Raw genomic sequence first — 25,126 nt, 5'->3', positions numbered from 1 at the left:
GATACCCGAGACCCCGCTCACGTTGCCCTCTGTCCATCCGTGCTCTCATTCTCTCTGCCCCACTCGTGATAGTCTTGCCAAGGCTGCAGCGTGATCCTATTACATGATCTATTATATGGATCATCTGTGGGTCCCTGAATGGCCTCAACACATTAAGATAACAGTATGTTTCGTCCGACGTCCATTTAAACAAGAAATAACAATCGAATTTTAACCGTCAAACGGTGTTGGCCGCTACAGGCCGACGGCGAGTCATATGGCTGGTGTTAGCGCTACGGTACGCATTGTGTTCAGTATGGAGACTTCAACGCCGGGCGCCACGGGAAATGTCGAAATTGATTGGGCCCGCGCCGCCTGAATTTTCGGTGCGGCGAAAAAAGAACAGTGCCAATGGGCTTCAATGAACCCAGCGACAAGGAATATCCGCGGAAGCGCTTGATCTGAAACAAAAATATTTGATATGACACACCCTAATATATATATATATATATATATATATATATATATATATATATATATATATATATATATATATATATATATATATATATATATATATATATATATATATATATATATATATATATATATATATATATATATATACTACATTGTATAATGCATATAGACATTATAACTTTGTCAGACCATTTTATCAAGTAATGGCTTGCTGGTGACGGCAAAAATTGCGGTCGTTGATGAAAGAAATATAATGTCCGACGTCCTCATTGTAAAAATTCAGTTTGGTATGAGCCACTCAAATATGGGTTATCGCACCGGTTCTAGTACTATCTCGGCCTCTCGCTATCGCGCCATTTCTCGTAAGTTCCCGTCTCCCCGCCTATACCGCGGCGGCGGACCCTCCGCTGCCGGCCGGCGCGGCGGCGCCGCTGGAGTTCGGCCAGGAACGCTCGGGAGTCGGGAGCCGCGCGGCGCGCCGGCCGGTCGATACGCGGTGCCGCGCGGTGTGGCGGGGCTCCCCCGCTCCCCTCCCGTAGCCGCAGGCGCCGGCGTCGGACGCACGTGGTTTCGTTCAGCCGGCCGGCCGGCGCACGCTGGGCCGATCGCCAGGTCTAGCACGACATGGGTAAAAAAATCGAACTTTGTGGATGTGCAATGAAACCTATACCAATTTGTTCAAAAATGATCATACTACATTGCTGTGGTCTTTGTTTTCCAACACAATTGCTATTTCATGGCGAAAACTCAGCTTAAACACGAACTTCGGAATCGTTTGGACAGAACTCGTCCCCCGCACTCTTCGACAACGTATCTTTGATCCACGAAAACAATCACAATTTGAGGAGGAATTCCACATTTATATACATCAAACGATAGCTCCGGGTCTGCAGAACACACATAACCACATGAAAATGGCGAACTCTTACTTGGTTATGATGTATTGGCACCGCAAAGATTTAAGGTCGAAAACATAATTTCACATAATTGATGTCACACACAAATAGACTTTTAAAAAAAGTACCGAAGAGTACCGCTTCGAAAATCTCGCTACATGTCAATGATTCATTGCACTACAAGATCCAACAGTCATTTTTTGCGACTTTTTGCGACCTTGGATGTGGCAGCCAAACATCAACCCGCGCCGGACCGGTGCTCGGCGTCAAACGCGCCGGGCCGGGAGGTGTTGATTGAACACTCCCCCTTCTAACTCGGCTCTTGGGCCACATAGCGACACGTAGTAAGTGGCATTCGAAAGAGCGCCCGAAATTCCAGATGGAGTAATTAGTCATTTCTAGGTCAGGTCAAAGGTCACGTCACCAGTGGTCATCAAAGGTAAAATGTTGCATATATCAACATTTCTCGAAAACCGGCCCTTACCTCGGGGACCAATAGAGCTACATCGTCGCGGAAAAGTGCATTCCATTGCTCTTTTAGCGGTCTTTCTGAAATAAGCCCTCAGATTTGGCTTAACCCTCGCCCCTAGTGGTGTTTTTCCAGCCGCGAACGTATAGAAGGGGTCCGTTGGACCACCCCCCGCCGTTTCGCCCCTGATCAAGCTAGAGCTTCGCGGAAAAGACGAGCGTGTTGCCCGTGACAAGAGGAAGCTGATAATACCCAATCGTAAGGTCCTAGGTCATCGGTTGACCTTCCAGGTCAGGTCAATGACCCAAAAGTCGGGAAAATCGGGACCTGTTAGAACGTCGTAAAGGGTGGCTGCTATGGGTTTTTTGGGTGCTGATCACGAATATAATGTTATTTACGATCATAGATGATGTCTTCATGCATTTAGGCCAGGTCGGGTCAGGTCAGGTCAGGTCAACCCGTAAGAGTTTTGCCGGGTATTTGCAGTAGGTGGCAACCGCCTCTGACAGCTTTGTAACATGTTACGAAGGCACCAAAGCTACATAGTAAATGTTCAAATGGTTGCTAGATTCGAATTCAGCTCCAAAAACTAGCCTGGAAACATGTAAAATTCGAAAAAGTGAACCAAGGCCATCAAAGGTAAATGACCTCACCTGATCTTCTGGTGACCTTGACACCCACCCTAATGCATGGGAGCAACATAATATCCCATGTTTGAACGCTTTAACCCTCGCCGGACCTATTGGTTTTCTACATACGCGCCGGCCGAGGGGGGGGGCGGGTACGACCCCCCCCCTCGCCGTTTCGCCCCTGGTGGAGCTAGCGCGTCGCGGAAAAAACGAGCGTGTGCGCCGTTACGAGACGCAGAGATTGGTACCCGATTTTAAGGTCCTAGGTCAACCGGTGACCTCTGAGGTCAGGTCAAGTGCCCCAAGGTACGGTTCAGTTTTTGGTGAATAACTTCGCAAAAAACGGCCGCAGAGCGCCGATTTTGGCAGCATCGTGTTCGTCTCGCTCAGGCGCGTCGAATGATATACTTTTTGTCCGGGTCAGGTCAACTTGGGGTGTTGACCTCAGGTCAAGGTCAGGTCAGCACCCCCAGGTCACGAAGTTGGTCGAAAGAGATCATGTCGCATATCATTCGATTCGGCAGGTCTTCCTGAGTCCATTGGTGGCTTTCCCGACTCGCTAGCTCAATTTGATCAAGAGTTATTGACGAAAAACTAATATGACCTTGATGACGTCATAAATGACGCCACGCAAGGTCAACGTTGCAAAAGTGACGCATCTAACCTTGCAAGGAGTGCATCAAATCACGATTCTGTATGCTTGAGATAGTTGGAGATCGTTCCCGGCGCCAGAATAGCAATTTGAATTTTTCCCCATTGACTTATAATGGTGAGGTCACGAAAATGACCTGACCTCATATGACCTTTAGGAAAAATCCGAGATATACAAGTTGTGGGACTCATAATGGATACTAGATCCTGCAAGTTTCATTTCCCTGTGACATCTCCTCTGGCAGTGAGGGCGTTGCGAAGTTGCGACATCTGAAGACCGTGCAGAGGTTCACTTATGACGTCATAGGTCAGTGACCTGACCTGACCCAAAAATGCGGTTGAAGTCAAAAGATGCGGCTTGGATCAAAGGTCAGGTATGCCAAGTTTCAGCTCTCTATCGCCAGCGTGTTCGGAGCTATCGCGGAAAAAACATATGGGGGGGCGGCACCCGCCCCCCCCCTCGGCCGGCGAGGGTTAAACCAAGAAAAGACTGCAAACCCGCGGCTAATGCGAGCCGACATACGCTGAATCGCGATTCCGGCCAAACATGGTCTCGAAAGAAGGTCACAGGATCATTAAGGTCAGGGTCATGAAATTTTCAGGTTAGCTGTAAAAGTAGTTATCGCGAGGGTACTGAAAGTTTCGTTGCGATCGGCCGCTTTTTACGCGAAGTACTCGCGAAAAACCAAGGGTTCCGTTCGAAGATTCAGGCCCTGTCGCGCTAGAATGGCATATCGGCCCACTGTGCGGCGCGCCGATGCCGGTGGAAGCGGCTGCGGTGGGACGATTGTGGCGGTGTCACGGCAGGGGTGAGCGCATCCGGTGGCCGGCCGGCGCGCACGGGACTGTACCGCACTCGGCCCTAGGCCCTATCGCTCGGCCCGACTTGTCGGGAGGGGGAGGGTACATACAAGGTTCATCGATGAATGACAGGACACTCGGCTGTTCGTTCGTGTGGCCCGTCGGAACGGTATCCGGATTATGGTTTGTTATTGGCTTACAAGCACAGAGTTCGTAAAGGGACCTTTATGAACACTGGCTCGTAAGCCAGGGTTCATAAAGGAAGATGTCCGCAAGCTAGGTTCGTATGAGAAGTCCGTACAAACATGGGATAGTACTTAGTAGAAGCTCGTAGTAGAGAATGCACGCATCACCTATCGGATAAAGTTCGCACTTATGCAAAACGTTCGTATGGCAAGGTTCGTACCGAAAGAGGTCATATACCTACAACAAATAGCTCGCAAGTAGGCATGTGCCCGCATCGGACCTAATTCTTACAGATATACCTACACCTATGGACCAATGTCATATAGTCGTAAGTCGTATACCGCTTAGTTCGTTACGGAGTACGATCGTAGGTATATCAGATAGGATATGTATCGAGGTTGCTGAATCTGATTCACTTGCTCGATTCCAATGAAACTGCCTCAACGAACGATCCTTTTGACCTCTTCCGGTACGAATTTGGGCATACCGCGGCGAGCCTCATTTGTTTGTTTGTTTTGTTGGGTTAGGCCCTTTCGGTCGACAAGACCATTGCAGAGCCGGAAGGATGATAGGAATTAGGGGGAGACATTGGTCTGGGCAGGCACCCTAGTGAGTCGCCGGGGCTGAGCCCGTCCAGAGGACAGGCCACCCAGCCCCAAGGCACTCACTGCACCCGGCTACGGGGTGCGCTCCCTCAGGAGCAGCGGTGCCGCTCCAAGGGAGCAGCCCGCATGAGATAAAGTTGCCTGTCCAGCCCGGAGGGGGGTTGCGGCGTGGAGGAAAAGGATTTCAGTATCCTGAGGATAGAAGCACGGAAAGGTGGCGAGCCTCAGACGATACCAACTGGCAACCTTTGAAGTTTGAACTTAGCTACCAACTTCAGCCTTTAGGAAACTTCTATAAGAACCTCATCCGATACGAGCCACTGCATTCACGCTTTTGGTTGCGAATCTCTCTATCTATAGGCGTGGGAACCGGGGGGGGGGCAGTGGGGGCAGCTTGCCGCCCTTACGCTTGGGCCGTGGGGGCGGTGCCCCCACAAGAGACGGAACCGCACTTTTTGCATTTTTCTTTCCTCAGTTGAAAAAGCCAGGGGATGTAAAATAATTGGCCTAAAACCGGTGAGAAAACTAGATTTGGTGGTACCCTAGGTTGATCTCTATTATGGTGTGCCCCCCCCCCCCCAGTCTGAAAGTAGTTCCCGTGCCCCTGTTTCTATCCGAACCTTGTGTTTACTAATCCTTATTTATAGTCACCATTAGAGTTGCAAAATTTCCCTACCGCACTACCGGCATGCCGGTAATTTTTCACTACCGCAGGTTTTTTCGTGGTATCTGGCATGTCCTACCGGTACCATGCCGGTATTTTTGATTTTGCACAAAAAAACATCAGCATATGATTCAAACTTTGGACACTAAGAGGCTATTGAATTGTAATAAGTTAGACAATGGGTGGCTGCTGGGTGGGGCGGTTACTGAAATTGCCAAAATGTGGCATCTCATGTAGGGGTAAGCCAGAATCAAGAATGCAGGTTCTTTAGTATGCCGGTAATTTGGCGGTTTTTTTTTGCTTGGGGCGTGGTAGCAAGCCGGTATCCCAGAAAATGTTTGTGGGGCGGGGCGGGGACGGTAGCAGCCCATCGGGAAAACTTTGCAACTCTAGTCACCATGCTAATCCTCACCTCCGGGAGGCCGTCGGAACGGGCATGAAAATCGACCAGTTATACTTTATCTGCAACCCACGGTGCATGCGACCTGGGACCCAGCCAGGTGCAGTGGCCACGTGCGCGGGCACATTAGGAACAGCTTATAGAGCAAAAGCTCACTGCAGCTTTTTCGGCAGGACGTTCAAGATGTACTGCGGTGAGGAAACCGTATTCGAAACGGACAACACTATTCGACCGCCACCCTTGCAGCCATTCTATAACTCAGGAACTACTGGACCGATCGGAACGAACGAAACATCATTCGAATCAGGGGGTACGATTTTATCAGCCGTTTCGAAGCTCGTGACCCCAGGTGACCTCGGTGACCTCAAGAGGTCAACTCGGCATTGACGCCTATTGCAGCCATTCTATAACTCAGGAACTACTGGGCCGATCGTGACGAAAACACCACCAGTCGAATCAGCGTATGTGATTTCATCAGCCGTTTCGAATATGGTGACCTCAGGTGACCTCGGTGACCTCAAAAGGTCACTTTATGTTTTCGCCTATTGCAGCCATTCTATAACTCAGGAACTACTGGGCCGATCGTGACGAAAACACCACCAGTCGATTCAGCGTATGCGATTTCATCAGCCGTTTCGAATATGGTGACCTCAGGTGACCTCGGTGACCTTGGAGGTCACATGACCGTTGTGGCCTATGGCAGCCATTCTATAACTCAGGAACTACTGGGCCGATCGCGACGGAAACACCACCAGTCGAATCAGCGTATGTGATTTCATCAGCCGTTTCGAATATGGTGACCTCAGGTGACCTCGGTGACCTCAAAAGGTCAACTTAACGTTTTCGCCTATTGCAGCCATTCTATAACTCAGGAACTACTGGGCCGATCGCGACGAAAACACCACCAGTCGATTCAGCGTATGCGATTTTATCAGCCGTTTCGAATATGGTGACCTCAGGTGACCTCGGTGACCTTGGGAGGTCACATGACCAATGTGGCCTAACGCAGCCATTATATAACTCAGGAACTACTGGGCCGATCGCGACGAAAACACCACCAGTCGATTCAGCGTATGCGATTTCATCAGCCGTTTCGAATATGGTGACCTCAGGTGACCTCGGTGACCTTGGGAGGTCACATGACCGTTGTGGCCTATGGCAGCCATGCTATAACTCAGGAACTACTGGGCCGATCGCGACGAAAACACCACCACTCGATTCAGCGTATGCGATTTCATCAGCCGTTTCGAATATGGTGACCTCAGGTGACCTCGGTGACCTTGGGAGGTCACATGACCAATGTGGCCTATGGCAGCCATTCTATAACTCAGGAACTGCTGGGCCCATCGCGACGAAACCACCACCAGTCGATTCAGCGTATGCGATTTCATCAGCCGTTTCGAATATGGTGACCTCAGGTGACCTCGGTGACCTTCGGAGGTCACATGACCGTTGTGGCCTATGGCAGCCATTCTATAACTCAGGAATTACTGGGCCGATCGCGACGGAAACACCACCAGTCGAATCAGCGTATGTGATTTGATCAGCCGTTTCGAATATGGTGACCTCAGGTGACCTCGGTGACCTCAAAAGGTCAACTTAACGTTTTCGCCTATTGCAGCCATTCTATAACTCAGGAACTACTGGGCCGATCGCGACGAAAACACCACCAGTCGATTCAGCGTATGCGAGTTCATCAGCCGTTTCGAATATGGTGACCTCAGGTGACCTCGGTGACCTTGGGAGGTCACATGACCAATGTGGCCTAACGCAGCCATTCTATAACTCAGGAACTACTGGGCCGATCGCGACGAAAACACCACCAGTCGATTCAGCGTATGCGATTTCATCAGCCGTTTCGAATATGGTGACCTCAGGTGACCTCGGTGACCTTTAGAGGTCACATGACCAATGTGGCCTATGGCAGTCATTCTATAACTCAGGAACTACTGGTCCGATCGCGACGAAAACACCACCAGTCGATTCAGCGTATGCGATTTCATCAGCCGTTTCGAATATGGTGACCTCAGGTGACCTCGGCGACCTTGGGAGGTCACATGACCGTTGTGGCCTATGGCAGCCATGCTATAACTCAGGAACTACTGGGCCGATCGCGACGAAAACACCACCACTCGATTCAGCGTATGCGATTTCATCAGCCGTTTCGAATATGGTGACCTGAGGTGACCTTGGTGACCTTGGGAGGTCACATGACCAATGTGGCCTATTGCAGCCATTCTATAACTCAGGAACTACTGGGCCGATCGTGACGAAAACACCACCAGTCGATTCAGCGTATGCGATTTCATCAGCCGTTTCGAATATGGTGACCTCAGGTGACCTCGGTGACCTTCGGAGGTCACATGACCGTTGTGGCCTATGGCAGCCATTCTATAACTCAGGAACTACTGGGCCGATCGCGACGGAAACACCACCAGTCGAATCAGCGTATGTGATTTGATCAGCCGTTTCGAATATGGTGACCTCAGGTGACCTCGGTGACCTCAAAAGGTCAACTTAACGTTTTCGCCTATTGCAGCCATTCTATAACTCAGGAACTACTGGGCCGATCGCGACGAAAACACCACCAGTCGATTTAGCGTATGCGAGTTCATCAGCCGTTTCGAATATGGTGACCTCAGGTGACCTCGGTGACCTTGGGAGGTCACGACCAATGTGGCCTATAGCAGCCATTCTATAACTCAGGAACTACTGGGCCGATCGCGACGAAAACACCACCAGTCGATTCAGCGTATGCGATTTCATCAGCCGTTTCGAATATGGTGACCTCAGGTGACCTCGGTGACCTTGGGAGGTCACATGACCAATGTGGCCTATGGCAGCCATTCTATAACTCAGGAACTACTGGGCCGATCGCGACGAGAACACCACCAGTCGATTCAGCGTATGCGATTTCATCAGCCGTTTCGAATATGGTGACCTCAGGTGACCTCGGTGACCTTGGGAGGTCACATGACCGTTGTGGCCTATGGCAGCCATGCTATAACTCAGGAACTACTGGGCCGATCGCGACGAAAACACCACCAGTCGATTCAGCGTATGCGATTTCATCAGCCGTTTCGAATATGGTGACTCAGGTGACCTCGGTGACCTTGGGAGGTCACATGACCAATGTGGCCTATGGCAGCCATTCTATAACTCAGGAACTACTGGGCCGATCGCGACGAAAACACCACCAGTCGATTCAGCGTATGCGATTTCATCAGCCGTTTCGAATATGGTGACCTCAGGTGACCTCGGTGACCTTGGGAGGTCACATGACCGTTGTGGCCTATGGCAGCCATTCTATAACTCAGGAACTACTGGGCCGATCGTGATGAAAACACCACCAGTCGATTCAGCGTATGCGGTTTCATCAGCCGTTTCGAATATGGTGACCTCAGGTGACCTCGGTGACCTTGGGAGGTCACATGACCAATGTGGCCTATAGCAGCCATTCTATAACTCAGGAACTACTGGGCCGATCGCGACGGAAACACCACCAGTCGAATCAGCGTATGTGATTTGATCAGCCGTTTTGAATATGGTGACCTCAGGTGACCTCGGTGGCCTCAAAAGGTCAACTTAACGTTTTCGCCTATTGCAGCCATTCTATAACTCAGGAACTACTGGGCCGATCGCGACGAAAACACCACCAGTCGATTCAGCGTATGCGATTTCATCAGCCGTTTCGAATATGGTGACCTCAGGTGACCTCGGTGACCTTGGGAGGTCACATGACCAATGTGGCCTATAGCAGCCATTCTATAACTCAGGAACTACTGGGCCGATCGCGACGAAAACACCACCAGTCGATTCAGCGTATGCGATTTCATCAGCCGTTTCGAATATGGTGACCTCAGGTGACCTCGGTGACCTTGGGAGGTCACATGACCAATGTGGCCTATGGCAGCCATTCTATAACTCAGGAACTACTGGGCCGATTGCGACGAAAACACCACCAGTCGATTCAGCGTATGCGATTTCATCAGCCGTTTTGAATATGGTGACCTCAGGTAACCTCGGTGACCTTGGGAGGTCACATGACCAATGTGGCCTATGGCAGCCATTCTATAATTCAGGAACTGAGGTCACCTGAGGTCACCATATTCAAAACGGCTAATGAAATCGCATACGCTGATTCGACTGGTGGTGTTTTCGTCACGATCGGCCCAGTAGTTCCTGAGTTATTGAATGGCTGCAATAGGCGAAAACGTAAAGTTGACCTTTTGAGGTCACCGAGGTCACCTGAGGTCACCATATTCGAAACGGCTGATGAAATCGCATACGCTGATTCGACTGGTGGTGTTTTCGTCACGATCCGCCCAGTAGTTCCTGAGTTATAGAATGACTGCAATAGGCCACATTGGTCATGTGACCTCCCAAGGTCACCGAGGTCATCTGAGGTCACCATATTCGAAACGGCTGATGAAATCGCATACGCTGAATCGACTGGTGGTGTTTTCGTCGCGATCGGCCCAGTAGTTCCTGAGTTATAGAATGGCTGCCATAGGCCACATTGGTCATGTGACCTCCCAAGGTCACCGAGGTCACCTGAGGTCACCATATTCAAGACGGCTGATGAAATAGCATACGCTGAATCGACTGGTGGTGTTTTCGTCACGATCGGCCCAGTAGTTCCTGAGTTTTAGAATGGCTGCCATAGGCCACATTGGTCATGTGACCTCCCAAGGTCACCGAGGTCACCTGAGGTCACCATATTCAAAACGGCTGATGAAATCGCATACGCTGAATCGACTGGTGGTGTTTTCGTCACGATCGGCCCAGTAGTTCCTGAGTTATAGAATGGCTGCAATAGGCGAAAACGTAAAGTTGACCTTTTGAGGTCACCGAGGTCACCTGAGGTCACCATATTCGAAACGGCTGATGAAATCGCATACGCTGATTCGACTGGTGGTGTTTTCGTCACGATCGGCCCAGTAGTTCCTGAGTTATAGAATGGCTGCAATAGGCCACATTGGTCATGTGACCTCCCAAGGTCACCGAGGTCACCTGAGGTCACCATATTCGAAACGGCTGATGAAATCGCATACGATGAATCGACTGGTGGTGTTTTCGTCACGATCGGCCCAGTAGTTCCTGAGTTATAGAATGGCTGCAATAGGCGAAAACGTAAAGTTGACCTTTTGAGGTCACCGAGGTCACCTGAGGTCACCATATTCGAAACGGCTGATGAAATTGCATACGCTGATTCGACTGGTGGTGTTTTCGTCGCGATCGGCCTAGTAGTTCCTGAGTTATAGAATGGCTGCAATAGGCGTCAATGCCGAGTTGACCTCTTGAGGTCACCGAGGTCACCTGAGGTCACGAGCTTCGAAACGGCTGATAAAATCGTACCTCTTGATTCGAATGGTGTTTCGTTCGTTCCGATCGGTCCAGTAGTTCCTGAGTTGTAGAATGGCTGCAAGGGTGGCGGTCGAATAGTGTTGTCCATTCGAAACGGCATGTAACAACGCACCGGCCCCCGCCGAAGTTAGTTGGTAGCACTGCTGCTCCACGGCGTACATTTCCTACCAGCCCATAGGGTTTACGTGTTAAATGGCCTGTTTTCGGCGAGCGATATCTCGGTCAACCTTTGAAGGAATCAATGGTTCTTAGTCTCAAATGATAGATCGATGAATTTTCTTTCGACAATTCCTCTACCATTTTTCACGAAACCCAGCCGATCTTCTACGGCGTACAGGGTAAAGATTTCTCTGCACGCCAGCACCCGCGATCCGCCTCTCCGATCGTCAGTTCGCGGTCGTCGGTAGCGCAGTCGGTAGCGTATCGGGCTACAGATCCGAGGGTCGTGAGTTCGAATCCTGGGAGCGCCGTGTGATTTCGGCTATAATTAAATGATGTAGATTCTTGAATGTTTGCATAATCAATTATTAATAGCTAATTGAATGTATCTGCCCATTAATCGGCCCTTAAAACCTGTTATTTAAGAAATTTAAGAAATGATTGTCACGTGCGCGTCACGACTGCCAACCATAAGCGCTACCATATCCTAGATTGAACTAACTTTTGGCTAGTCCCGACCACATATAGTAGGTTTTCTAGTAGTTATACTAGAAATTCCTACCAAAGTTCGTCCTACCCTTCACTCAATATACCCTGCAACGCACATAAGACAACTGCTGCCCGCTTTTGGCGTTTTCGTCTCGATCGGCCCAACAGCTGCTCTTTTGGATGGATGGCCGGCCTCAAGGCCCTAAAACATATGTGAGGCCGGCCTCAACAGATAAAACGTCGAATTGACCTCTCAGGTTCACTGAGGGGTTTATATAGCCTTGCACTGAGGTCATCTAATCTGAAATCTTAAAAAAAAATGTTGTTGCGAGCCGATTCGTGTTTTCGATAGATAACTGCCAGGCCGCCAGCTTAGCTGTTAAATAGTGTTGTTCTTTTTACTAACCTTAAAAAACGCCAGCGTTTCCGCGTGGCGCACGTGTGGCAAAATATCATCGAAGAAGAGGAGCGGTGGTGCGCTTGTAATGCGTTTTTTTAATTGATTATGGTAAGAATTGCATTATCAAGCTTCATTTTTGTTGAATCAATAGTTGGCTTTTACGTTGGTACAGGTCTGATTATTTAGATTGAGGTCGGTCATGAATAAGATTGGGTATAAGTTTTTGCAACTTTGGCTCCGAATTTGGCGCGGGAATCATGCTCTTCTTCGTACCTACCTATGTATAATATGTAGATAGGTTAGTGATCTATAAATGTATTTTATGAAAAACATGCTGCAAATGCAGTCGTATGAAAATAATGGAAGGTTTTAAAGCAGGATTTTGGGCAGGTTAGTTTGACCATCCCAATAAATACCTTGTGGGGGAATGCTGTATTTTTATTCTGTGACCTGACTTTTATTTAAGATCTTTGTTTGGAAAATTTTGTTTTGAATAGATAATTCTAGTTTATTTGGCAGTTGGCTAGAATTTCTCTGTCCTGAGGCCAGTTTTACCAAGAGAAAAATTGCTGCCTGCTGGAATTTTTTGTCTAAAGACCGCTTCTCATACGGAATGTAAACAGTAGGTAAAGCCCTATCCGTGTACGGTATGTGCCAATCTCGTTTACGCTACATGTTTGAAGTGGTCTTTTAAAGGGACTATCCCACCTTTAACATGGGGTTTGAGTTGAGATAGCCAAGTTTGCGGCGAGGTTCAGAAACCACTATCTATCTAGGTTGCAACCCCCGCGGCCTCTTGGTGTTGAAGAAATTCGTTCCCTTCATTTGAAAATGGGCCTTGTACAAGGCCCTATCTTCAACATGGAGCGACCGTTAGTGTGACGTCACCTCGTTTAGTCATTCTGATTTAAATGGGTTTGTTCGTTGAAAAATCGCTTAAAACTTGGTCTGAACTTTGTTGTGGTGCCTACAGAGTAAAAAGAATCAGCTTTATGACAGTAATGTGGCCTGGGGAAGGAGGTAATTTTGGGCTGTGACGTCACATATTTGAAAGTTTGTGTTTGGAATATGGGAAGCCTAAGATGTTTAATGAAAAATAAATGCCAGAACCGTGTTCCTGGTCATCCAATCTATAAAGTCGGGCACAATTTAACTGGTTTTAACAACATTTTAGAAGGTGGGATAGTCCCTTTAACCCTCGCCCGCACATGGGGGGGTGGTTGCCACCCCCCCCCCCAGGTAGTCTTTCTGCTCTGCACTCAACATTTTTAAAACTAGAAGGCTGATTTTTCGTATAGCTGCTCCTCTATCCTTTCTTGATGTCCACTGAAAATTTCAAGTTTCTGTGATTTTTGGTTTCGGAGATATGACCTTGTTTTTCAGGTCATGTCATGACCCAAATGGCCAATTCTCAACATCTTGCGTTTGCCATGGGCCTTTTGAGCTTTTGACACCCTGATTTCGGCCTTTTTTGCCAGTCTTACCTCCTACCTATCATGGAACATGTTGTTTGACGATGTACAGGGGTCAAGGTCAGGGTCAAGGTCAACCTAGGTCACCTAAGATAATTGCGTTTTAGGCAAGCTGAATTTACTTTTTTGAAGTTTTTTGACTGCATTTTTGGTAAAAGCTTCTCAGATCATGATTTCATGTAATATGGACCCAAAAACAATCGGTGCACACATCAGTATACACACAGACACACACAGACATACAAACACATATAATTGACCTTGACCTAACTTGACCTGAAATGACCTCAGCAGCAAAATTCTGGTCGGGTAGTGTGACAAAGAGGTTCTAGCTGGCTTGGCACCAGAAAACAGCATCGTCATCGGTATTTGATAAGCAGCACACTTGATATCCAACGGTGACCCAAAACAGCAACATTTTTTAGTTTGACCTGACCTGGAAGGTCAATGACTGACCTGAGAAGGTAAAACTGGGTATCATTGGATTCGTCTCTTCCCAAAGAATCTTTTTGGTCTTTACTGCTAAGCTCTATCTCCAACAGGAACGAAATGGCGCGGGGGGGTGGCAACCACCCCCCCCCCCATGTGCGTTCTAGGATGGGAAAATGGCATGTGCGGGCGAGGGTTAAGGCAAAAAAATATGGCAGGCGCCAGGCGGCTATTTTTCTGTAGTTAAAACTGGCCTGTGATAAAATTTGCTTTTGCATTTAATTGTCTCTTTTCTCCAATAGTTTGATCATTTCCCTCTTTTGCACTCTCCTAAAACTGAAGAAATTCACAAAAAAAAAATCATGAAAAGAAAGAACACATCCTTCTAAGGAAGAAAAGTGGGATCACACGAAGATACTAATGACTTTTTACACAAAACATTTATAAGTTACACCCAAACACTTGTTGTCAAGTATGGTTAGTGGTATATAAGTAGATTTAGGTTGTAGGAAAAGTGTGCCTCATATCAAGCATCTAAAATGATTTTTTTTTTGTCTCAAGATAACTTTTAAGAAATCATGCACTTTTTCGATTCATCAAAATACCCCGGGAGGTATGGGCCATGGCCCGGGAGGTATAGGCCGGTGTCATATTTCATATTCTTATCACGGTTTTGAGCACAATGCTCATGGTTGGGACTTGGGATCTACCTTGGCTCTCTAAGAATCCAGTTATGGCATAAGTGGTCAAAAACCCAGTTCATGGAGCTCACTTGGCCACATATTTATTTGGATAAAATCATTCATGTTCCTTGAAATTACACTTAACCCGCGTATGACTGGGGGCTCTGCCACTCCTCCCGTTTTTCGGCAATATCTTCTAAACCGTTTGACGGATCAACGCGAAACTTGCGGTACCCTCAGCGGCATCAAGTTGAGACCTTGGGTTAAAATTTCAACTTTCTAGCCACCATAGTTTGGCCGGAAATGACGACAGAGTGACGTCATGTCGGCCGATTTTGATGCAAAATATTGAATTACGGCAAACGCTTTCAAGAGCTTAGTTTTAAAGCTAGATCCAATTTCTTTGCATCAGTTGACTAAAAATACATGTAGCTATCAAACTGCTATCTCGAATTTTCGAAATTTTGAGAATTTTGAAAAATATGTTTTTACAATTACAAAAAAAATATTGATTTATTCAAAAAGTGTAGAACACACACTGATGAACTACTCTAGCGAGTTTTAGCCCAATATCTTTAGAAATAGCCAAGTTGTTCGCATTAGGTATTGTCAAAATTTACAATTATATATTTTTCAAAATCATTTTTCAGTGGATTTTTTGACAACGTAGAGCAATATAAATGGCACCATCGTGTTCCTGAGCTCAAACTGCATCTGATTAGCACCTTTTTAGGTGAAAAATTTCATTTTCAAAATTTGACCTTTTCTGACCTGAAAGTGACCTGACCTCCGGTAAATTCAGCTGAAAATGACCTCAAATGACACAGATGACATTATTTTCTAAATCTACGAGTAAAATGGACCATAAAACATGCATCACGTGACTGATACATGATATACAATTTTTGTGACCTAGGATGACCTGGTCTTAACCTGAAAAATTTGAAGCAAAAGTTCGTTACCCTCAGATATATCAAGGAGTGCGTAAACCAAAAATGAGCCTGATTGTACTTGTCAGCCGGCGAGCAGAGCCTAAATTGTGAACAAGCCAAAATGCCGATTATTTTTACTTTGACCTGACCTGTAACGTCATCGGTGACCTCGAGGTCAATGAAAATAGGTTTCGCTCGACAGTTTTTCCGGGTTATCAGAGGCCGTTTGAATTTTGACGATCGGCCCAGTAGTTTCTGAGCTAGGGGGGGGGGAGCTCTGGAGAACCCCCCACCCCACCCCCCACCCTCAGTCACTCGCGTTATGGAAAATACCCCAGTCATGCGCGGGTTAAACTTGAAAATAAAATATTTTGACCTTAGAAATTAGAAATGACATTGCCGTGCTCCCAAGTCCCAGGCGTGAGGCGATGCTGATGACCTGGAGGGTGACATGGGAGCAGCGATTGTCAAATACTAGGAGCCGCCGTTTCTGCTCCAAGGCGCCTATGTGGCTGATGAAAGTGTGTCGCGCCTTGGGGAACGTCTCCTTGTCCATTCAGCCCGAGTCGTTCGCGAGGATGACTGATCCCGGTGGAGCGTCGGAATTGCCCAGTATAGCTGTACTCGCTCTTGCAATACAATTTCTATAACAATATATATCCACTAACCTCCCATCAGCATTCCTAAAAAATTAGCAGGAACTTGTTTATGACAAGCATGTGTTTGTGCGTCAATCCTGCTTCATAATTGATGCAAAGGTGCAAAATTACTGCACCTGCTGTCTTAAACGAGGAATTCAACCAAACTGTTACCTGTTTAGAGCCTCTTTTGATGCGCTTTGTCCCATGACAGAGCTGAACCTCAGTGTATTGGCTGGCCCGAACCTCCTGGGGGTGGGTTGCCCGAACCTCCCGGTAAGGACGCCAAAATGTGCGCAGCATCTAAGCCCAAAAGCTCATAAGCAAACTTTAAATTGTCTACCCAGTCTTGATTTGCATGCTTTTTACTTTATGTTAGCGATGGTATGACATAATTAAACCAGCCTGGTTGACATAAATCACAATTTTTCTCTATCCACCGGATTTTACTTGAAAAGGCAAAAACTCACTTTCACCACTCACTTCCAAAGGAGACTGAGGACGATTTTGGAAATCACGTGGGTTGTATAACAAATTGGCTGCTACCAGTTTACACGGTCAAATTGGAAGAAATACGCAAAACTTGTTTAGCACGGCGATGGCCCATACCTCTCGGCGGCCCATACCTTGCGTGTCTCCACAAGCCACCTAGTGGGCTGTTGGGGAAGCTGTTTTGGCAGCAACGGGCGAACAGGGCCCTGGTTTGGGACCTAGGGATATAAGTTGTTTATTGATTCAATCTTGGTTAGGAGCATCTGACTGTTCTGTGATTTTCAAGCGGAGGCCAACATGTCCTTGTATTGATTTCATTTGTTTTCTAAATATTGAATAAAGAAAAGTTTTTTTTTCATTTCCAACAAAAAATTGTATTCTACCTACCATGATACACTCATTTGCATAATGTATGGTGAACACTTCAGCCCCATAATTAAATTGGACTTCTGCCTGCTCTTTGATTGAACATCATATTTTTACAGATGCATGGTACAAGAGTCTACATTGGCGGTCTCACTCATGGCTGCCGAGAGAGAGATATTGAAAGATTCTGCAAGGGATATGGAAGAATCAGAGACGTCCTCATCAAAAATGGATTTGGATTTGTGGTATGTATGTCCTTATTACCAACAGAATTTGTAATAGACTTCAAATCTTTGTTTGCCGAAATGGTCAGGTCTATGCATATTACATAAGGCTGTGTTCATTATCTTATAATTTTTAGGTAAGTGCTCACTCTTTCATTGCCAAATAGGTAAGATTAAAGTGGTTATGTATTTGGATAATGTAAGCATAACTTACCCACCACCGTTTCACCATGATTGCAGGAGTTTGAAGATCCCCGTGATGCCGATGATGTTGTTTATGAACTGAATGGACGAGAGCTTCTTGGCGCCAGGTATGACATTTCCTGTGTTAAATGTTAATGGTTGACTGATAACGTCTCGTTAAACTAACTAGCAGGAAATGGTGCAGCTCAATGTTCTGATTATTCTGTAGCTTGTACCTAGACATATTTCTGCATAATGGCACCAATTTGTGAGGTTTGATGCTGGAGTAAGTGGCACCGACACTGTACAGTGGATACCCGTAAAAACGGAACAACTTGAAGCTGTTGGCTGGCCCCATCTCAAACCACATACCCAGTAGTTAAGTAGCAATACAATCATAATCAATAATAGAAATGGGGAATTGATTCTGGCTGTGCTTTTCGAGGGTGCTTTCATAAGTCTAAGCTTGTGTTCGTTCCATGGTTTTCAAATGGCAATGTATCTGATGACTGAGGCTCTTGATTCAGGACCGTCGTTTTTATCGGTTCCCTATTCAGGCACCTGCTGTGCAGGAATGCTGGTCGTACCCTTGCTTCAACAGAGTCGCGTCCTGCGGACTCTACGGAGGCCAGAACAGATGAAGCCTACCCACTGACGCACCTGTGGGCTTGGATCGCTAACTACTTCTGTTGCTTCTGGTTTGCTTCCTCTCGACCTGGGGTCACCGTTCCTGGTCCTGCCGCTGGTTTTCGTCCTGCTTCTCCCTCTCTTGGATCTGCGGTTGGTTCGATAGTCTGCTGCCGGTCCTGGTCCTACCTCGCCTCCCCCTTGGCACACGGTCCTCCGATGGTCTCTTCTACCGGTCCTGGTCCCAGCTCGCCCCGCCTGGGTCCACGGTCCGTGACCGCCGGCGCCGCCGGACGCTGCCGCCAGGGTGACTGTGGAGGCGGCCCGCGGCCCCTCGCGCCGCTACGACGACCGCTACGACGCGCGCCGGCCGCCGGCCTGGAGCACCAAGTGAGTGTGGTTGGCGGCCGCGGTGTGACCGGCGACGGCCCCTCTCCCCGGCAGAGTCACTCTGGAGCCGGCCCGCGGACCGCAGAATCGCGACCGCGGCGGCTGGGGCCGACCCAGGGAGCTTGCCCCGCGCAACACCAAGTAGGTGACGGACGCCCGCGAGCCACCGCCGCTCACGTCGAATTATATCGCTACGACTCGTTATTAAAGTCACATATTTCAGTGAATGATTGTCGCTCGACCCTTAACGCCTGTGACCATATCAATGTTACTAACTGGTGCGTGTGTGGCGTGGCTCTCGGGCTCGTCTAATCAAACTGTGTATTCTGTGGGTACGATAATACGCACCGTGTCCGTACTGGGGACATGATGAGCAGTACCATCCTTGTGACGGCGGCGACAGACGCCTAGGCGCCCTAGACTGACTGCACGATGACAATGCTTACCGGGTGGACTCTGTAAATAAAAGAGCACTTAAGTTCGAAAAAAATCAATTAGCTCTTGCTTTTAGGATTTGAGTAACACATGTTTAGATATTGGCACTTGGAACTCAGAGTCTGTGGGTCCCTCTCATCATTTAGCCCTTGCCACCTCATCCATTTGCGCACTCGCTTCACACAGGGGTGTCTTGCACGGTGTTCCCAAGAAAAGGTGGCAGTTGGAACGTGTGGCTCCATTATCTTAGACCGTGTATCCAGCGATCAGTGTCCAGTGTATCAAAGGCCAAATTTATTGGGTTTACATTTATATTCGCATCTTATAGTTACACGCTGTAGTCACATGCTCTTGGCACAGTCTGAACTTAATTGAACACTCCTATCTCCTTCATTACCTTTGTTTCTTACACGTAGAGGATATACTTTTTTTGCCTCTATAGTAGGCACCTTGAAATATTTGTTTTTCTGTCCTGCGAGGCGACAGTTTTTTGTCTTTCTTGCACTGTTTAATGCAATTCGCAAATGGTGGAAATGTGAATCATTTTTTTAAAGGAATTGCTGAATTGTCACGATTTTTATTCATTTGTTCACGATGAGAGTTCTGAAGGCTGTTAGGCACGCCCCCCCCCCCCCCCCCCACCGCGCCCTGGCGAAGACCGTCTCGTGTAGGCGCTAACCCTTATCCTCTAGCAGAGACCGTGTGTTGCGGCCGCTGACCCGTACCTTCCACAGGTATGGCCCCCCGACTCGCACCGAGAACCGCATCATCGTGGAGAACCTGAGCTCGCGCGTCAGCTGGCAGGTAGGTGTCGGTGGCGCCGGGGCGGCCGTACGGGGTGGGTGTCGCCGCTGCTCTGTGTCCGGCCGCTGCCCCCTGCCCTCACTGAAGCTGACCGTTCTCTCCAAAGAGAGCCGGCCGGCGCGGTGCCGGTGGCGCTGGGCTGTCTGACTGGTGCCGGCCGGCCGCTGACTGAGACTGGTGCCCGATGTGCGCCGCCGCTGACTGACTGGTGCTGGTGCTGGCGGCTCGGCCGGTCTGTGTCTGTGTGGTGCGCGCGCTCAGGGGCCCGGCCGGCCGCGCTGGCTCCCAGGTACGGCACGTCGCGACAGGCCAGCGCGCCGCGGATTCGAACCGCCCGCCCCGCGCCGCTGATACCATCCAGCCGGCCGGTAGGCGTTGGTAGGAGCCGGTCGCACTGCCGCGGAGCCTACAGGGACAGTCGTCAAAACAAGGTCCGTCCCCTTACCTCTAGGGCGTTTTAAGCGTTATGGTGTAGTTTTCTGGTTTATGACTAAATAAGCGTTAGCATTCAAACTAGGTGACGACTTGTCCTGGCTATGTGGTAAAGTGCGGCCGGCTTGGATAAACGTACCGTTGTCGGTCGGCGAGAGCCAATCAAAGCGAAATCTTATATGTTTCAATAGTTTTTATAGGGCTCACGCCGCTTTATATCCTTTTTGAATGGGTTTTGTCCTGTCGTGGCGTGGACCAAAATCCAATACTCAATGTCGAAAGTGCGTTGCAAAAACAGGTGAATCCCCTGCGAGGCATTTTATTTTTTATGTCCGTGCCTTTTCAACCCAGTAATAATTTTTTTTGCAAAACTACGAAACATGGACAATTGGCCTCTTTTACAACTTTGGAAAGGAAAAGATCGATACCGTAATCAAAATACACACTAAAGCTTATTTAGCGAAGAGGTCGTGTATTGGTATTAGTCGCCAAATTATATCAAAATTGTATAGCGTGAAAATAAGACCGACAGTGATATCGGAATCGTTTTATTGCGTCGACTTGTACGGCATAGCGTAGTACCTTCTAGTTGGTGGTGGCACACTTTCGCCTTTCCTCCATGTCACCGCTGTATTACAAGGTGATGCGTACATCCGATGGGTCGCCCTGACTGTGCGCTGGTCCATCGGAGCACCGGTCTGACTGGGAAACAGGATCCGTGGCTCGTACGCTATGGTCTGATGTTGGCCCGCACCCCGAACTCTGATGACCTCTGGTAGACCGTGCCGAGCCTCAAGGTGCGCGGAGGTAAGTTCGGACCGGCGGAAAATCTGGTGTTTATTGATTATGCATCGTATATACAGTAGTGCATACGAGTTGAAAGCTATGAATCGAACATGAAAATCACAATGTATGGTGAGAATAGAACTGCATTGAGCTATATAGGCATTATGCTGCATCAAGTGCTGAATGTCGTCCTTACCCAGTTTCTCAGTGCGGTTTCGATTTATGGGGTCTGTGTGAGGCGCAGTCTCCTTGGCCGTAGAACCCCGACAGTTGTCGACGCTCCCCGTGTGGGACATGAACAGAACTGGGTCTGCGTGTGCCCTCCCACCTTTGAATGAGCAGAGCTGGGTCTGCGTGTGCCCTCCCACCTTTGACCGGTGGGCTGCGCGGCCGAGCCATCGACGGCGGGTGGACCGGTGTGCCCCGACCGTTACTGACGCCCCGCCACTCTGCTCACTGCGCGCAGGACCTCAAGGACTACATGCGCCAGGCTGGCGAGGTCACCTATGCGGACGCCCACAAACACCATCGCGGAGAGGGGTGAGTGATGACTGCCGATGGTCATTAATGGCTCAAAATGACCCTAGTGGTCGGCGCGCCCTAAAGCCCCAATAAACAAGCATCAAGCTACCGATGATCATTCAGTTGATGTGTTATCCTTTATATCATGGATCAGTGAGATATCAAGTGTTTTATCCCCGCTCATATTATTCAGTTTCTTTTTCTTTAAATTTTTACGATTGCAGAAAAGGTGTAAGATGTCAGGAAGATGTTTAAAGTCTCATAGTCTCACCCGCTGTCTCGTAGCTGACCCGCCTGTCCTCGCTGCTGACAGTGTGGTCGAGTTCGCCTCCTACTCCGACGTTCGCCACGCGCTGGACAAGCTGGACGACACCGAGCTGAACGGACGCCGCATCCGGCTCATCGACGATTCGCTGCGCTCCTCGCGCTCGCGGCGCAGTCGCTCGCGCAGCCGCTCGCGCTCTCGGCGCCGCTCGCGCAGCCGCAGCCGCAGCCGGGACCGCCGCAGCCGCTCGCGCTCCCGCTCCCGCTCCAGGTATGCACCCCGACGCGGCTGCCCGCTGCCCGCTGTAGATTGCTTGCAGTTATTTTAGTTACTTTGTGCAGCTCTTTGGTAGTAATCAGCTGTTTGGTTGGTTATCGGCACGCGCTGCTGATGTAGTTTGATGCATGCGAATGAAACGAGTCAAATTCAGCAGAGCTAGGCTGAAAGGGAGTTCAATAACAATTGTATTTGCTCTGGAAGTTGCATTGCTTTAGTCACTAACGTACCTACGCACAAACTAGGTAGTCTGAGGAGTAACTGACGTTTGCAAACTGCAATGATGCGATTTTGGCACCGCTAGATTGGCCCAAGCTCACCACAGGAATAGACGTATGGAATCTTGTGTATGCCTAACCGATCACTGTGTGCTGGATCCCAACGAGCCTTGAATGGAGGAAATGAACCGAATCGGGTCTCTTCTTGGTTTGCTTTCCCCATGTCCTCTACAAACTACGTAAAAATTTTCGTAGTTCAAACTTCAAATGACGTAACTGGAAAAAGGACGATGCATGCTGCTCAGCGGAGGGAAATTCAATGAATGCATTTGCTCTGAAAGCGCTGTTGCATGTCACTTGCTGGAATAAATAACCCAAGGTCATGGCGCGATATGTTTCAAAAGTAAATCTTATGATGATGCAAATTTATTTACTGGTCAACTGAAGGGCTTAGACTTTAGATGTTTCATTGCTTTCTCTGTTTTGTCTGTATTGCTACTAGCGCTTTCAATTAACAGTTCTAAGCTGAAACAATCTCACCAGCGCGAAGCCATGCACACAGGGTCAGCTAGCTATTTACTCTCGCTCGGTGATCCAACCGAACATGCTTTATTATTTTTATTTTATGTTCTATTGCTTTGTCTGCCTGCGTGCGATTGTCTGTGTGGAGCCGGGTTCTCCGGATCGCCGCCGGAGCGGGAGCCCTCTCCGGAGGATCCGACACTGCCTGATCAGCCCCGCCCGTCCCCGCCCGCCCGCCCGCCCACTCTCATCTGACTCGCAAGATCCAAGTCGCGGTCGCGCTCCAAGTCGGCCGACCGCCGCTCCAAGTCGGCCGATCGCAGATCCAGATCCGGAGACCGTCGGTCCAGATCCAAATCCAGGGAGCGCAGATCGAAGTCTGGAGATCGCAGATCCAAGTCGCCGGAGCGTAGATCCAGATCGAAGTCGGCTGAGCGCAGGTCCAGATCGAAGTCGGCGGATCGTAGATCCCGATCCAAGTCTGCGGATCGCGGCGGATCTCGGTCGCGGAGCAGGTCAGCTGCGCGAGTGACGGGGAGGGGACAAGTCGGTCGCGTTTGAGACGGACAGGGGACAGATCAGCCGGTCGCCGAGGGTTCAGGAGACAGTGCGGAGTAGATGACGGCGTGGGATAGGCAGCTTAGAGGTTTGAGACTGCCAAGTCTCGTGAGCTTAGTGAGGAATGCGATTGCCTCCTATTTGTTAGAATGTTCTGCTGTTGATTACTTGTCGTCTTGTCCTGGCAAGGAGTTAATGACATTGTAGGGTTGGATTGGTTATCATGTGCATTTGCATCCGTTATCACAAAACAAAGTTTCGTGATAACTTCTCATGCATTTCGGTTGCCTTCGATAAAATATGTTACTTGTCATTACATCGGCTCTTGCAGAAAGAGCGAACGTACATCGTAAATAATGTGCTGCATTGTTTCGATTATTTCTGTGGATTGTACCAATTCAGAGGGTTCATGAATCCCCATAAACTAGCGATGCTTTGGTTGGTCACTAAGACTGATGTTTATTTAATATGGTGCGCCAGTCTTGTGAGAGCACTGTTGTTCGAGTTTAATAAGCGCCAGTCAGGGCTGTTACAGACTCCTAGCAGACTCGGTCTGACGATTGCCCTCGTTTCAGGTCGCGCTCTAAGGACAACGATCGGAAGTCTCGCTCCAAGTCGCGCTCCAAGTCCCGCTCCAGGAGCAGGTCCCGGTAAGCAGCCGGAGGTCTTCGTAGGGTCGGCAGGGTCTCAGCTGTTCTAAGGCGCGCGGTGCTTTGGTCAGGCCAAGGAAGTTATGCCCCTCGTCCCCCCCCCCCCGCTCCCACCCAACATTTTCGATACCCTCCCCCGCCCCTGACAGCTTCCTTTGTCGGACTGTATCCCTCTCGAACCCCCTGACAACTCTCTGACTGACCATATCCCCCCCCCCCCGCCCCGACAGCTCCCGCTCGCGGTCCCGCTCGGGCTCCCGTGGCGCCGACGGAAGGGACAGATCTGCCGACCGTCAGAACGGGGACGGAGGCTCGGCCATGGAACAGGCCGACTGAGCAGAGAGGCTAACGACGCCGGGTCACCTGTGCGAGCTGAGTGGTCACGGAGTTCACAGCCGCGCCGGTCACAGGTCATGGGGTCCACAGCTGACCTGGCCGCAGGTCGCGGCGGGCACAGTTGATCTGGCCGCAAGTCACGGAAGGCACAGTTGACTTCAGTACAGGTCACGGGGTTCAAAGTTGATCTGGCCAGGTCATGAAGTTCACAGCTGATCTGGCCAGGTCACGGCAGGCACAGTTGACTTCAGTACAGATCACTGAGTTCACAGTTGACCTTTCATGGATCGCGGGGTTTGCAGTTGACCTGTTCACGGATCACGGCCCCCACAGCCGTGACGATGGGATTACCGGTACGCCGGTCACACAACCAGCATTCATTCATTTGTGTAGATTGTCAATACATTTACCCGGCAATCACAGTATTTGGATTATGTGGAAAGAAAGGGAGACGGAGGAGAAAGGAGAGGACAAAGAAGTGGAGATTCGAGGTTCCAGTCTGAGGTCGGCATGAAATCCTGACATTCTATCATCACATGCCACCAGTTCGTCGTTCGCTGTTTCCGAGTGGCTGGTGAATTGTGCACTGACATTGATTGATAGGTGCTGGATGGCTTTGGTATCATACAGGTCTGCGGGCCATTGATACGACTAACGCGTTTTTTTGTGGGGGGGGGGGGGGGGCATTGCGGGCCATTGCACCTCTGAGTA

At 49.1% G+C, this 25,126-nt stretch overlaps 1 protein-coding gene across 5 annotated transcripts; it reads left to right on the top strand.

Moving 5' to 3' along the window:
- Window positions 1-3,891: 3,891 nt before the first annotated feature.
- On the top strand, window positions 3,892-24,837 carry LOC122390131 (serine-arginine protein 55-like). Of its 5 annotated transcripts, none has more exons than XM_043382806.1 (10): window positions 3,892-3,913; window positions 17,307-17,432; window positions 17,652-17,722; window positions 18,666-18,752; window positions 19,781-19,850; window positions 21,535-21,608; window positions 21,904-22,125; window positions 23,135-23,386; window positions 24,005-24,079; window positions 24,310-24,837. In XM_043382806.1, exons 2-10 carry the CDS (start codon window positions 17,307-17,309, stop codon window positions 24,413-24,415), a joined length of 1,083 nt encoding a protein of 360 aa, XP_043238741.1. In that variant the 5' UTR covers window positions 3,892-3,913; the 3' UTR covers window positions 24,416-24,837. The 5 variants fall into 5 exon arrangements, with proteins under 5 accessions (XP_043238741.1, XP_043238740.1, XP_043238742.1 ...); XM_043382805.1 differs by lacking the exon at window positions 3,892-3,913 and adding an exon at window positions 12,198-12,283; XM_043382804.1 differs by lacking the exons at window positions 3,892-3,913; window positions 18,666-18,752 and adding exons at window positions 12,209-12,283; window positions 18,528-18,611.
- The last annotated feature ends 289 nt before the right edge of the window (window positions 24,838-25,126 follow it).

Source organism: Amphibalanus amphitrite, unplaced genomic scaffold, assembly GCF_019059575.1.
Source record: "Amphibalanus amphitrite isolate SeventyFive unplaced genomic scaffold, NRLGWU_Aamphi_draft 000383F_arrow, whole genome shotgun sequence".
Taxonomy (NCBI): Eukaryota; Metazoa; Arthropoda; class Thecostraca; order Balanomorpha; family Balanidae; genus Amphibalanus; species Amphibalanus amphitrite.
Note: the sequence above shows the minus strand (reverse complement) of the source record. Positions and strands in the feature narration are given on the sequence as shown.

Excerpts from the sequence above, each read along its gene's own strand:
- LOC122390131 (XM_043382805.1), top strand. Across the intron at positions 19,851-21,534 it reads GCTCGCGCGTCAGCTGGCAG|GACCTCAAGGACTACATGCG; the intron begins GTAGGTGTCGGT and ends CACTGCGCGCAG. Across the intron at positions 21,609-21,903 it reads AAACACCATCGCGGAGAGGG|TGTGGTCGAGTTCGCCTCCT; the intron begins GTGAGTGATGAC and ends CGCTGCTGACAG.